Here is a 14,645-nt window from a genome sequence, read left to right on the forward strand (position 1 = left end):
TGAAGTACCCCTGTGCTTGGTAAAGGCGAGTGCTTGGTAAAGGCGAATGCACGCGTCGGTCGCGCACAGACAGGGATTGGAGGTATCAACGCAAATGGCAGATCACGGTCAGTGATTGCAGCACCAAACCTCTTGTGTAAATCTAAGGTGGTCAGCTGTAAAGGCTTTTAAAGCGTCGCCTATTGATAGTCAAATCTACGTCTTTTGTCACCGCTGCGCGGGTGTGCGCAGTTTTTAAAGCGTGACGTGTTTGGTATCTATTTACTTGGCATAACATCATCTTTTATATTTTACCAAAAATTGGGTTATGTATTTTTTTTCTTGCATTAAAATAAAAAAAAAAGATATATTTATCCTGAAAAAAATTGTGTGGATAAACCGCAGCGCAAATACCGCGACAAATAAAATTCCAAAACTCACCGATTTTATTCTCTAGGGCCTCTGCTTTATAAAAATATTGATCATGTTTTGGGGGTTTGAAGACATTTTTTAGCAAAGAAAACTGATTGTTCCACGTAAACAAAAAGTGCCAGAAAAGGCAGAAATCCCCATATGACGGGGTCTAACCTCTTCCCACCACCTTTTACCAAAGCATTTTTATTACTGTCTGTGTTGCATTTGGAGAGTTTTCCTCACTTCCTGTCTTGTTGGCGAGAAGTGGGGCTCAGTTATTCTAAAAGATCCCCTAGAAAGGGATTCTTACCGATTGCACTCTGCAGGTATAGTAAACGTCTGGTGCACTTCTGTATAGGAACCAATCGGCTTCCAGGTTTTATTGTCAAAGCTTCACGGACGAAGCTGATTGGCTGCTGTGCACAGCTGCACCAGATTCTGAGTGCTCCAGTTTTAGTAAATCTCTATCTGGTAAATCTCGCTCGCCTGCTCCTTTGTGACTGCCGCCGTTCCTCCAGATATTAGTAAACGAGGTGAAGCTTCACTTTGCAAAGAATACCCAATCACAGGCAAGGAAAAGAAAGCTCGCACATGATTGGATGATAGAAATCAGCGGGGCGTGCCCCTCACTTTCGCGGCGCGCCCCTCAGATTCGGAGCATCTGCACTTGCAGTGCGCAGACTGTTTGCCTTTAGTAAATACACCCCATTGTCTGAGGAAAGGTGGTGCTTCTGCCTCCAATGTGACTCCTTAGGCAGACCATAGTTGGGTCGTTTATCTGCCAAATTTTCGTCCGCACGAAAAATGGGCCGATATTCTTGCCGTTAGTGGGGCAAGTCCGTCGGCCGTTTTTCACGGATCTTCACATTTATTTTTATCAGTCATGCTGAAAAAAACACGTTTTTTGTGGACATTGGTGGCAGCATTGACGACGGGGCCGACCGATTTTTCGTTTCGGCCGATAAACGTCCCGTCTATGGTCTGCATTAGGGCTTGTTTACACTTGTTTCGGTCTCTGGGAAGTGGTCTGGATTCAGATCGCTCTTCAGAGAGCATTTGACAGGCGGTGAGGAGGCCCACAGTAGCGTGCTGCAACCACATGCATTGCGCACAATTTCGGTATGCTTGCAGAGTGGTCCCGTTCACATCAATGGGTCGCACTTCGCAGGCGCCAAGCCCACTGAAAGCAACACGACATCATTGTGACTGCGAAGCATTGAGCCTCCACCGTGTGTACACCCCCAACTGCAGCCTCTGCCACTATAGTGGGTGCAAAGTCCTTGTGGGTGCATATCCGTGGCAGGTGCTGGCAATGCTGGGCTTACACACCAAGGGGGCTATTTACTAAAATCTGGTGCAGCTCTGCCTAGAAACCAATCCGCTTTCGGGATTCATTGAACAAGGTGACGTTAGAATCTGATTGGCTGCCATGCACGGCGGCACCAGATTTTGAGTGCTCCAGTTTTAGTAAATCTCTTCTATATAGTGTCATGTGTGGTGACTCTCGCCTGTTCCTTAGTGACTGCTTTCCTCCCAAATACCCGGTGATCCTGACACTTCCCTTTCTCTATCTTTGATTGTGAGCACAGAAGCAGATCTGTGGCCGGCGTGGTCAGTTCTCGGCTTCCTCCTATAAGATGCAGGATGTCATGCTGACGCACAGCGGGCCTGTTCTCCCCCCGTGCCTGTACTGGGCTGTCACACCGCTGCTCTAGCCCTGTTTTCTTGATTGACCGCAGCATAAAAAGTAAATTGTACACATACAGGCGTACCTCGGTTAGCGTCATTTTTGGGTTACAAATGAAAATAATGACTCTAAATGTCTTTAAAGTGCACTTTATAAAGAGTTTTGAACAGATAAAAGACTTTTTTTTTTTTACATTTTTCTGACCTCCGGAATGGTTTTATTGGTTTTCAGTGCATTCCTGTGTGTTTCGGTTTACGAATGTTTCACCGGATGAGAAGTCCCGCAGAACGAAATAAATTCGTAAACCGAGGTACTTCTGTATTCACAGAAAATACAATTCTGATACATTTCCTCTTCTTATGTTCTCTCTGCTCCTTCTTGCCATAGCAAAGGTCTTGTCCACATGGGGTGGGCTCCTCCATGCCCCATGCAGGGGTGTATTTATTGACATGGGGTGTCACAGGTGTTGAATGCCCCCCCATACCGGCAGTCCCATAGCTGTTCATTGGGGCGCAGGGGCTGCATGGACACAACCGCTGCTCCCAGTATGTCATCTGTGCGTGTCCCTGAACCCGGCCTGGGAGCGTGTCATTTCTTCTGTTGACTTCCTGCCTTGGATGGTTCTCCTCATCCCCTGCATGACATGGACACTTCCTATTGGATGTCCAGCGGCTGGGTCCTCTCAGGAACCAGAAGAGGATGACATCATCACAGGGGAGACGGTAGGAGATTGCCAATCTCGGGTTCAATTTGCACCACAGGATATGTGGTCTTCCGGAACTGGCAATAGCGAGGGACTTGCAGGAGGGACGTGGGTGGGAATATCTGTCAGGGCAAGGTAAGAGTGAACAATTGCCTAGCAACATGGGGGGGGGGGGGGTGTAAGATTGGAAAAAAATGAAGTTCACCCAGAATGGGGCTTCAGTAGTTTTAGTTGGCTGACAGGCCCTCTTCATGCCGCAGGCCCTCTTCATGCCGCAGGCCCTCTTCATGCCGCAGGCCCTCTTCATGCCGCAGGCCCTCTTCATGCCGCAGGCCCTCTTCATGCCGCAGGCCGGTAATTGAGCGGGTTAGGTGCCAGACTGGGGACCCATTTGTTGCTTAGTGCAGAGTGTCCACTAGAGGCGCTGTGGTCCAGTTCTGATGTTTATGAACGTTTCCCCTTCATACTTGTATAGAAAAGTCGATGTGTCCTCTGACCCCGGTGTCTGTGTCCTCTGACCCCCATGTCTGTGTCCTCTGACCCCGGTGTCTGTGTCCTCTGACCCCGGTGTCTGTGTCCTCTGACCCCGGTGTCTGTGTCCTCTGACCCCCATGTCTGTTCCCTCCGCAGGATTTCTGTCGCTGAGTCATGGCAGACAGAAGACTGGCCTATCCCTGTGAACAAGCATGTGACTCCTTTAGAAGATTCGATTATGAATCGGCGGTGCAGCATTGCACGGACTGTCTCCTGTCCCTCAGCCACTACAAGAGCACGCACCCCGCCAAGGCCAACTCCACCCACATCAACCGCATCAAGATCGAGAGCCTGCTCTACAGAATCGCCTCTTTCCTACAGCTGGTAAGTGCCGGCCCCCTGGAGGGGAAGGGCGGGGCTTGGGGGAGTGGAATGCCAACTGTAAATGTTACAATCTACAATGACTTTTGAGCTCACCATACACGATACAATCTTTGTGTAATCTGTTTGATCGACCAAAACCATGTAATATGAGGACCTACCTGACCCATCAGTCAGTTTTTATCTAATCGGGCCCTCGCATTACACGGATGTTGGTAGTTCTACAGAAGATTGTACAGTGAAATTGTAGCATGTATGGGGAGCCTTAAAGGAAAAGTTCACCTTTTGGAAGCATGCTTCACCCATTTTTAGGGTAGAATTTGTAACATGTTCCCAATGCTGCAGCAGTGCGCTCCGCCCACACGGCCTCATCATTCATTCACAGTGTTCTGTAAATGAATGAACTACAAGTACCTGCTGCCTTAGCCGTCGTCAGCTTGTAGTTCTCAGTGAACTCCCATGCTGCTGTAAGTGCTGTGGTAGTTCATTGATTCTTCCTGTCAGTATATCTGCTGGTCTGTACATCCTATATACCCCGTACATCCAATACACCCCGTACATCCAATACACCCCGTACATCCAATACACCCCGTACATCCAATACACCCCGTACATCCAATACACCCCGTACATCCTATACACCCCGTACATCCTATACACCCCGTACATCCTATACACCCCGTACATCCAATACACCCCGTACATCCAATACACCCCGTACATCCAATACACCCCGTACATCCAATACACCCCGTACATCCAATACACCCCGTACATCCAATACACCCCGTACATCCAATACACCCCGTACATCCAATACACCCCGTACATCCAATACACCCCGTACATCCAATACACCCCGTACATCCTATATACCCCGTACATCCTATATACCCCGTACATCCTATATACCCCGTACATCCTATATACCCCGTACATCCTATATACCCCGTACATCCAATACACCCCGTACATCCAATACACCCCGTACATCCAATACACCCCGTACATCCAATACACCCCGTACATCCAATACACCCCGTACATCCAATACACCCCGTACATCCTATATACCCCGTACATCCAATACACCCCGTACATCCAATACACCCCGTACATCCAATACACCCCGTACATCCAATACACCCCGTACATCCAATACACCCCGTACACCCAATACACCCCGTACATCCAATACACCCCGTACATCCAATACACCCCGTACATCCAATACACCCCGTACATCCAATACACCCCGTACATCCTATACACCCCGTACATCCAATACACCCCGTACATCCAATACACCCCGTACATCCAATACACCCCGTACATCCAATACACCCCGTACATCCAATACACCCTATACACCCCGTACATCCAATACACCCCGTACATCCAGTACACCCTATATACCCTGTACATCTCGTACACCCCGTGCATCCAATACATCCCGTACGGGCAAGCACATATACTGACAGGTCTGTAGGAGACCTGCATGACACCAGCGACCTGCTAATCACTGCAATGCTTTACAGGCTCCTGCAGACAAAAATAATAAGTGCACATTTTTTACCTTTAAGCAGGCCATACATTATGAAATTTTCTTTCATTCAACCACAGATTAAAGGAAAGAAAATTGCTCGGTTCCTCCATCAACACAGTCAGTGTTGATGTGGGAATCCCTCCTGCAGCGCTATTGCCTTCTTCCATCGGGGAGCACGGTGAGACAGGACGATTGTACTGAAGTTGTTCAATGGATCGATTTCCCACCCCATAGAAATTTGGACGGTTCCTACTGACCTGGTTGAATTTTTAACCGTCTATGGCCAGCCTTAAATGTACCAATTGCTGTGCAGTGCGGGGTCCGGCTGGGCTGGATATAATTGGTTTGTTCCCTTGCGTTGTGCGTTTGTCCCTATTTAAAGGTGGAGTGCCATTCGTCTGAAGGAGGACCCCCCCCCCCCTCACACACACACTCTATAAAACAAAAGAAAAACAATTGCACTTATCTATATCCTTGTGACTTTTTTTTCATGTCACCTGGTTTGTCCTACCTACCTGTGCTTTGTGGTCCCCGTTCCGTGCCAACGTTCAAAAAACTTCCGTGATACTGCGCATGTGCGAGATGACGTTATTTGCTTCATTTTGAGCATTTGCCATATGAAACTACATTCATACGTTGAAAAGAAACCCTTCGCCGAGATCCTGGGAGAATATCCTGGGGATGCAGCCTGCTCACACACAGTTCAAATCTCAGCTGAACCGAGCCACATTCGAGCATTCACTACATCCGCTCTCCCCGGACCCCGCATTCACTACATCCGCTCTCCCCGGACCCCGCATTCACTACATCCGCTCTCCCCGGACCCCGCATTCACTACATCCGCTCTCCCCGGACCCCGCATTCACTACATCCGCTCTCCCCGGACCCCGCATTCACTACATCCGCTCTCCCCGGACCCCGCATTCACTACATCCGCTCTCCCCGGACCCCGCATTCACTACATCCGCTCTCCCCGGACCCCGCATTCACTACATCCGCTCTCCCCGGACCCCGCATTCACTACATCCGCTCTCCCCGGACCCCGTATTCACTACATCCGCTCTCCCCGGACCCCGCATTCACTACATCCGCTCTCCCCGGACCCCGCATTCACTACATCCGCTCTCCCCGGACCCCGCATTCACTACATCCGCTCTCCCCGGACCCCGCATTCACTACATCCGCTCTCCCCGGACCCCGCATTCACTACATCCGCTCTCCCCGGACCCCGCGTTCACTACATCCGCTCTCCCCGGACCCCGCGTTCACTACATCCGCTCTCCCCGGACCCCGCGTTCACTACATCCGCTCTCCCCGGACCCCGCGTTCACTACATCCGCTTTCCCCGGACCCCGCGTTCACTACATCCGCTTTCCCCGGACCCCGCGTTCACTACATCCGCTCTCCCCGGACCCCGCGTTCACTGTATCCGCTCTCCCCGGACCCCGCGTTCACTGTATCCGCTCTCCCCGGACCCCGCGTTCACTGTATCCGCTCTCCCCGGACCCCGCGTTCACTATATCCGCTCTCCCCGGACCCCGCGTTCACTATATCCGCTCTCCCCGGACCCCGCGTTCACTATATCCGCTCTCCCCGGACCCCGCGTTCACTATATCCGCTCTCCCCGGACCCCGCGTTCACTATATCCGCTCTCCCCGGACCCCGCGTTCACTGTATCCGCTCTCCCCGGACCCCGCGTTCACTGTATCCGCTCTCCCCGGACCCCGCGTTCACTGTATCCGCTCTCCCCGGACCCCGCGTTCACTGTACCCGCTCTCCCCGGACCCCGCGTTCACTGTACCCGCTCTCCCCGGACCCCGCGTTCACTGTACCCGCTCTCCCCGGACCCCGCGTTCACTGTACCCGCTCTCCCCGGACCCCGCGTTCACTGTACCCGCTCTCCCCGGACCCCGCGTTCACTGTACCCGCTCTCCCCGGACCCCGCGTTCACTGTACCCGCTCTCCCCGGACCCCGCGTTCACTGTACCCGCTCTCTCCCCGGACCCCGCGTTCACTGTACCCGCTCTCTCCCCGGACCCCGCGTTCACTGTACCCGCTCTCTCCCCGGACCCCGCGTTCACTGTACCCGCTCTCTCCCCGGGCCCCGCGGTCACTGTACCCGCTCTCCCCCCCGGACCCCGTGCTTGCTATATCTGCTCTCCTTGCCCCCATAAAGAAAACCAAATTATAAAATGATTTTTAAAAATGTGCCATTATCCTTACTGCAAACGCACGCCCAGGGTATGTAAACTGCGGTCGCACTACACGTGACATACTGCTGTGTCCATCACGGAAATCATTCTAGTACAGGAATCCTGGTGAACACTAAACCAATGAGCTGTAAAGGCTTTCCCGCACCTATGGAGACTTGTGGGCACCTTGTATCTTTGTGCTATTAGACGCACGCAGTTTTAGGAGTGGCGTGTTTTTTGTATGGATTTACTTGATGTGACCTCATGTTTATGTTGTTTTGTCCTTGTACTAAAATTCATATTTTTTTCCTGAAAATTTGTGTTTGATTCATTGTGAAAATATTGTCCGTCAGAAGAAATTCTCATCCTTTTCATTCTACAGGGCCTCTGCTTCTTACAATATGTCATTTCTGGGGGTTGAAGTCATTTTTTTGCCTACAACTGACATTCTTACATGCATGCGAAAAATTATATATTAAAAAAAAAAAAAGAACCTGGGATTTCTCTGTTTTTTACTTTTTATAAATGCTTGGAAGCCGGTGATTGGATTTAGTTGTTGAAATTGTTTGTCGTGTATTTATAACTGTTAATATTTTTGTTGTCAAATACCTGAAAATGTTTTTTTTTTTTCATTTCTGATTTGCTGTCAGTTCTGCAGACTAGTTGCTGGTATTTGTTGTTCTATATACTGGGCTCCTCTGACGTGCTTGTTGTTGTCCTGTGTGCACAGTATAGCTCACAGCAGCCTCAGCAGAGAATCAGCACATCCAAGGCTCTCGTGGGGGGACGGGGGGAGGGGGCTGCATATAACCCCCCCAGACCGGCACCATCCTTCTATAAAGTAGTTTCCTTTGTTATAGCTCATTAGAGCGGAGTCATTGCAATGTTCATTCTACTTCCTGCCTCATCTGCATCCATTACTACCAGCTGTGTAACAATGAGCCTCCCGCAGCCACCTCCTGTCCCTGAGCCGTGATGTTTAGACTCCCCTCTGCCCTCCATGAGACTACAAAGGTGACCTGGGATGGGTGGCGATTAGCATAGAATCCCACCCAGTCACCCCCCCCCCCCAGGCTCTGCTGGTAATAGATGTGCAGTGAGCAAAGTGCCATCCGTAGACCTGCCCTGAAGCAAAGCATCATGGGATGTGTAGTGTCAGGAAATGACATGATCTGCAAACAGGAACTTCCTGCAGACACCCTGCACTTTTCAAACAGAGCTGGAGAGGGAATGACGTCACAGGTACTGCACACTGCTGGGTGATACAGACCTGCAGATTCATTGTAAAATCTGCAGCAAAATGAAATATCTCAGCCACAGTATTGCCATATCTCTGCGTAGGTGACATCTGCAGGTGATTGGTGTCCCTGGCAGAGCAGACCCGTCTGCAGGTGATTGGTGTCCCTGGCAGAGCAGACCCGTCTGCAGGCGATTGGTGTCCCTGGGCAGAGCTGACTCCTCTGCAGGCGGTTGGTGTCCCTGGGCAGAGCAGACTCGTCTGCAGGCGGTTGGTGTCCCTGGGCAGAGCAGACTCCTCTGCAGGCGGTTGGTGTCCCTGGGCAGAGAAGACTCGTCTGCAGGCGGTTGGTGTCCCTGGGCAGAGCAGACTCCTCTGCAGGCGGTTGGTGTCCCTGGGCAGAGCAGACTCGTCTGCAGGCGGTTGGTGTCCCTGGGCAGAGCAGTCTCGTCTGCAGGCGGTTGGTGTCCCTGGGCAGAGCAGACTCGTCTGCAGGCGGTTGGTGTCCCTGGGCAGAGCAGACTCGTCTGCAGGCGATTGGTGTCCCTGGGCAGAGCTGACTCCTCTGCAGGCGGTTGGTGTCCCTGGGCAGAGCTGACTCCTCTGCAGGCGGTTGGTGTCCCTGGGCAGAGCTGACTCCTCTGCAGACGGTTGGTGTCCCTGGGCAGAGCTGACTCCTCTGCAGGCGGTTGGTGTCCCTGGGCAGAGCTGACTCGTCTGCAGACGGTTGGTGTCCCTGGGCAGAGCAGACTCGTCTGCAGGCGATTGGTGTCCCTGGGCAGAGCTGACTCCTCTGCAGGCGGTTGGTGTCCCTGGGCAGAGCTGACTCCTCTGCAGGCGGTTGGTGTCCCTGGGCAGAGCTGACTCCTCTGCAGGCGGTTGGTGTCCCTGGGCAGAGCTGACTCCTCTGCAGACGGTTGGTGTCCCTGGGCAGAGCTGACTCGTCTGCAGACGGTTGGTGTCCCTGGGCAGAGCTGACTCGTCTGCAGACGGTTGGTGTCCCTGGGCAGAGCTGACTCCATTGCTCGGTGTAGTAGAGGTATGTGTGGAGCTATGGAGGGATCTGTTACTGACTTCTACCTGTTTTCTTCCCATTTCAGAAAAACTATGACAAGGCTGACGAAGACTGTAAATTGGGTGAGTCCACATGCTTTACCATAACAACTTTGATATTGCTGATGTATGCTACAATCTGTGCAATCTCTTCTAGACTTACCAACAGCCATATAGTGCAAGAGCCTCTCTGATTGGCTTATAAAGTGATTCCAAAGGAAGAAAGTTTTTTACCTTAATGCATTCTGTGCATTAAGGAAGAAAACCTTTTTGAATGCAGCTTCCCCCTGCCAGCCCCCCTTCACTTGCCTCATCTCGATCCAGCAATTTGCACGAGAACTGAAGCTCTCTCGACTCTCTGCTTCCTCATTGGCTCAGCTACAGCAGCAGGAGCCATTGGCTCAGCTGCAGCAGCAGGAGCCATTGGCTCAGCTGCAGCAGCAGGAGCCATTGGCTCAGCTGCAGCAGCAGGAGCCATTGGCTCAGCTGCAGCAGCAGGAGCCATTGGCTCAGCTGCAGCAGCAGGAGCCATTGGCTCAGCTGCAGCAGCAGGAGCCATTGGCTCAGCTGCAGCAGCAGGAGCCATTGGCTCAGCTGCAGCAGCAGGAGCCATTGGCTCAGCTGCAGCAGCAGGAGCCATTGGCTCAGCTGCAGCAGCAGGAGCCATTGGCTCAGCTGCAGCAGCAGGAACCATTGGCTCAGCTGCAGCAGCAGGAGCCATTGGCTCAGCTGCAGCAGCAGGAGCCATTGGCTCAGCTGCAGCAGCAGGAGCCATTGGCTCAGCTGCAGCAGCAGGAGCCATTGGCTCATCTGCTGTCAATCATAGCCAGTGAGAAGGGGGTGGCAGTGCCAAGCATGCAGCTTCCCCCTGCCAGCCCCCCTATACTTACCTGAGCCTGATCTCGATCCAGCAATTTGCACGGGAACTGAAACTCTCAGCTCTCTGCCTCCTCTTTTGGCTCAGCCATTGGCTCCTGCTACTGTTAATCATAGCCAATGAGCAGGGAAAGGGCTGACCCACACTATGCCTCTTATGGACACACACAGCCACACAGCAACCACGCATGAATGCTCCCATAGCAAGCAGCTTGCTATGGTGGGCACTCAGCAGGGGGGTAGGAGCACCCAGCACCCCCCACATTTTTACGTTGATTAGGTGCTATGCCTGTCTGTAGCAGTTGTCTCTTCTCCTTGCTCTCAGTCAAATCCTGTGATGAGGGAGTGGGACTGAGGCTGTGTCAATAGACGCAGGCAGCGCAGCTCAGGATCAAGCCCACAGGTGTGCCATGATAGGAGGCATCTTCCTATAGGTATGGTGGCACACTGAGAAGAGGAGGAGCCCCTGGATGTAAATGGGGACCGCCTGTCCATTTACTGTCTTCCGATCCGCTAGACAGATCTGTCTTTAGCAGACCGGATGCAGGCGGGTGTGAACAAACGTGTCTGTTTACATCTGCTCCATAGCGGGCAATGGAAGGTCTGTTTGGGTTTGCCTGAAAAAAGTGACAGGTTGACCTTATTGGCCGTCCGTTTGAAAGGGGCCTTACAAGGGACATGATGCCATTCCGCAGCTCCCACCCCTCACACTGCCCCTCCTTTTGCCTGAATCGCAGGCTTTCGATTCACAGTGTTCTTTATATGTTTTCATTTGGTGCAGCTGTACATGGCTGGGTACCTTCAGCGGTGTCACCCATTCACAGATCCATCCGTAGGATCTCTGAATGGGAAGTCTCATCTGCCACCACAGCAAAGGGAATTCTAGTTCTCAATGTCACACAAGCGGGGTGACGTGACTGCACTCGTCCATTGATGACTTCCTCCGGCTCCATAACCAAAGGGCTGGGCTGGAGTAATAGTCTGCTGGAGCCTGTGAATTGCACCTGCGATGCACTGATCATGGTTACAATGCTTTGCAGGCTGCAATGCAAAAAAATAAATGCCCCCCCCCCCTTTTTTTGTTTTTGTTTTCCATCATTTGCTTCGTTTTAGTTGGCCAGGTTTTGAGCAGGATCTGCCCCATCATGAATAGGGTCATAGGGAGTTAGAAATGTCCATGTGTCCGTGTTTATATTGGTACAATCCAGCATGGCTGCCACCTAAGTCTTGTGTGTCTCTGCAGTTCTTGGCGCCGGCCGGGCCCAGCTGGATGCCTCCGTTCACGCTGTACTTTGCTGTTTGCACCTGGAAGGAAAGCTGCAGATCGTGGCCAGTGTGTTGTCCAAAACACTCATCGGGGAGCCTCTGGTAAGCCAATAAAATGATGAACTGATCACTGTCCGTGCTGCAAAGAGCAGCCAGTTGGAGCGTCCCATAGCAACTGGTCTGTAGTACGGTAATATGTGGCCGGTGACGCTGGCCTCGTACTTTGTCGGTTATTTCATATATCAAATACTGGTGAATTGCTTCCAAGATGACATCAAATCTTGTATAACCTCATACCATAAACCTTTATCAGAAACAGATCCCTCCAGTATGAAGTATCCTTTTGTGAATGTGCAAAAATATATAAACAATAGAACTCTTAAAGCCTTAAAAAAAAAAGTGTAGTCCCATACACCAACCAATGTTCATGCAATCTTCAATCTACAGCCTGGATTTTTCTTGTGGTTACCTATGGGTTTCCCTTTGTATCCCGAACAATTCTTCTGTCAGTTGTGGCTGCAATCTTTCTTGGTCTACCTGACCTTGGCTTGGTATCAAAAGATCCCCAAACTTTCCACTTCTTAATAGGTGATGTAACAGCACTGACTGGCATATTCAAGGCTTTGGACATAATTGTATGTCCTTTTCCATCTTTATAAAGTTCCATTACCTTGTTACACAGGACTTTTGACAGTTCTTTTCTGATCCCCATGGCTCAGTATCTAGTCTGCTCAGTGCTTCCACGTAATAGCTAACAAACTCATTGACCGTTTACACACTGACACTAATTGCAACCTAAAAAGCCACAGATGTGGGACATTAATTGGCATTGTAACCCGTGTGTGTCACCTTGTGTGTCTGTACCAAGGCCAAAACATTTCAGGGGGCGGAGACGTCTGATCCGGGGGGCGGAGACGTCTGATCCGGGGGGCGGAGACGTCTGATCCGGGGGGCGGAGACGTCTGATCCGGGGGGCGGAGACGTCTGATCCGGGGGGCGGAGGCGTCTGATCCGGGGGGCGGAGGCGTCTGATCCGGGGGGCGGAGGCGTCTGATCCGGGGGGCGGAGGCGTCTGATCCGGGGGGCGGAGGCGTCTGATCCGGGGGGCGGAGACGTCTGATCCGGGGGGCGGAGACGTCTGATCCAGGACATTTGGGTGATTTCTGTTGTTGGGATTTAAAAAGGAGCCAAACAACTATTTGCTAATAAATGGCTTCATACGATCATCATCCTTCAATAAAAGAGCATTTTTTGGCAAATCCGTCATATTTTCAATATCAATGCCAACATTTCACAATTTCTGCCGGGGGATGCAAACTTTTGAGCACAAGTGAATATATTTAATTCTTGTCAGAATAACAGTATGACTTTCTCCAGTGTGAACGAACACCACCGCGCCCTTCACCGCGCCCTTCACCACGCCCTTCACCACGCCCTTCACCGCGCCCTTCACCGCGCCCTTCACCACGCCTCATGGGTATCTCCTCACCTTGTATCATGGATCCCACTGCAAAAGGAGGGTCGATTATTACAGCCCACGATCTTCTTCAGCATTCACCTGGTCATTACCGATCTCCCAGGAATAGATGTATTAAAAGGAAGCAAAGAAACATCCAATGGTGCAGACCTCTCGTTTATTTCCATAAGAAAGTTAAAATTCCACTCGCATGCAAATAATTCATAGAGGAATGTCACGGGCTATTGGCATACTCGACTTTCCAAAATGGCAGCTAAGTTTTGCCCAGCATGACGCGTTGCACCCCAGTTGAATTTCTCAAAGGCAAGGGTTTTCGATTTTTTTCTTTTTTTTCTGTTTTGTATCTACACCATCACTTTCTCCTTTTTTTGCTGCTCTTATGGATATCTTTGATTATATATCTGTTATTTCATAGACACTGTCACCTACCCATTCAAGGCAAGCAGTGTCCCAAGCCTAGCAAGGTGTTCTGCCCAGTCCATGCTCCATTACCCACTACCCTACAGGAGGCGTTCACCCTGGGTATGCTGTAGTGTCAGATGGTGAAGAAGCTGACCTGGGTGGATGACATCACTGCTTGTCCCATGTGATAGTGTCCAGGATTGGTGGTAAGCCACAGTGACCCTGTCTCTGTAGGCTTGTCAGTGACGTGCGATAGTCGAGCAGATCCATCGATTTTTATATCCCACTTGGCAAATAAAGTGCTAAAACGGTTAAGTCCGCTTTCATGGAGAGAAAAAAAAAGCAAACAATGAAGAAAAAAATCCATATTGTAATTGAATGTTGTGACGGGAGTCACTTTGGGTGGAAGGGACATGGAACACAGCCCACTTTGGAAAGGTGGGGAGACCCCTGTCTCAGCTCCCCATATCCCTCTTATGTGTAAGTCACCCTGTGCCTGTTAGGGGTACAGCGTGATCTGTCCTAATAATGTGTAGACCTGTATAGGTGGGGTGGGGGTTGTGGATTGTTTGTTGTTAAGGGGTTGCATCCCATTGTTCTGGCTTGGGAGCAAACTATTATGAGATGTATGTGTTTTATGGGTATTGGCTTGGTGGGGGGTGTCTCCAGCAGCCCTTCCTCCTGATGGGACTGTCTGTTTGTGTGTCTCTTGTTACTAAATGTAGATTGCCCCACCCTGTTTCATTATGCAGGGAGGGGGGTTGTTCCCTTGAGTGTATATATCTTGTATCTGTGTTAAAATAAATTAGTCTACTTCCCGGTTTACTTCAGGACTGGTGTCATCTAGTCTTGTATGGTCAGCGGTGGTGTCTATGGTTGGTGTTTGGACAGGGAATCTGTGTTCTAACGGAAGTACCCAAGCGCAGTCTGGGGTCGGTTCCCTTACAGATGTTACTAA

At 51.0% G+C, this 14,645-nt stretch overlaps 1 protein-coding gene across 1 annotated transcript in view; it reads left to right on the forward strand.

The window, feature by feature from the left end:
- The window catches only part of HELZ (helicase with zinc finger), a 115,680-nt gene that overhangs the window by 26,014 nt on the left and 75,021 nt on the right, over positions 1-14,645 (forward strand). The window contains exons 2-4 of the mRNA XM_089661465.1: positions 3,414-3,641; positions 9,714-9,750; positions 11,786-11,910. Coding sequence (XP_089517591.1) covers positions 3,432-3,641; positions 9,714-9,750; positions 11,786-11,910 — 372 coding nt within the window. The 5' untranslated portion in view covers positions 3,414-3,431. The remainder of the gene's footprint in view (positions 1-3,413; positions 3,642-9,713; positions 9,751-11,785; positions 11,911-14,645) is intronic.

Source organism: Staurois parvus, unplaced genomic scaffold, assembly GCF_062004578.1.
Source record: "Staurois parvus isolate SC_StPar_1 unplaced genomic scaffold, SC_StPar_1.0 ptg001344l, whole genome shotgun sequence".
Taxonomy (NCBI): domain Eukaryota; kingdom Metazoa; phylum Chordata; class Amphibia; order Anura; family Ranidae; genus Staurois; species Staurois parvus.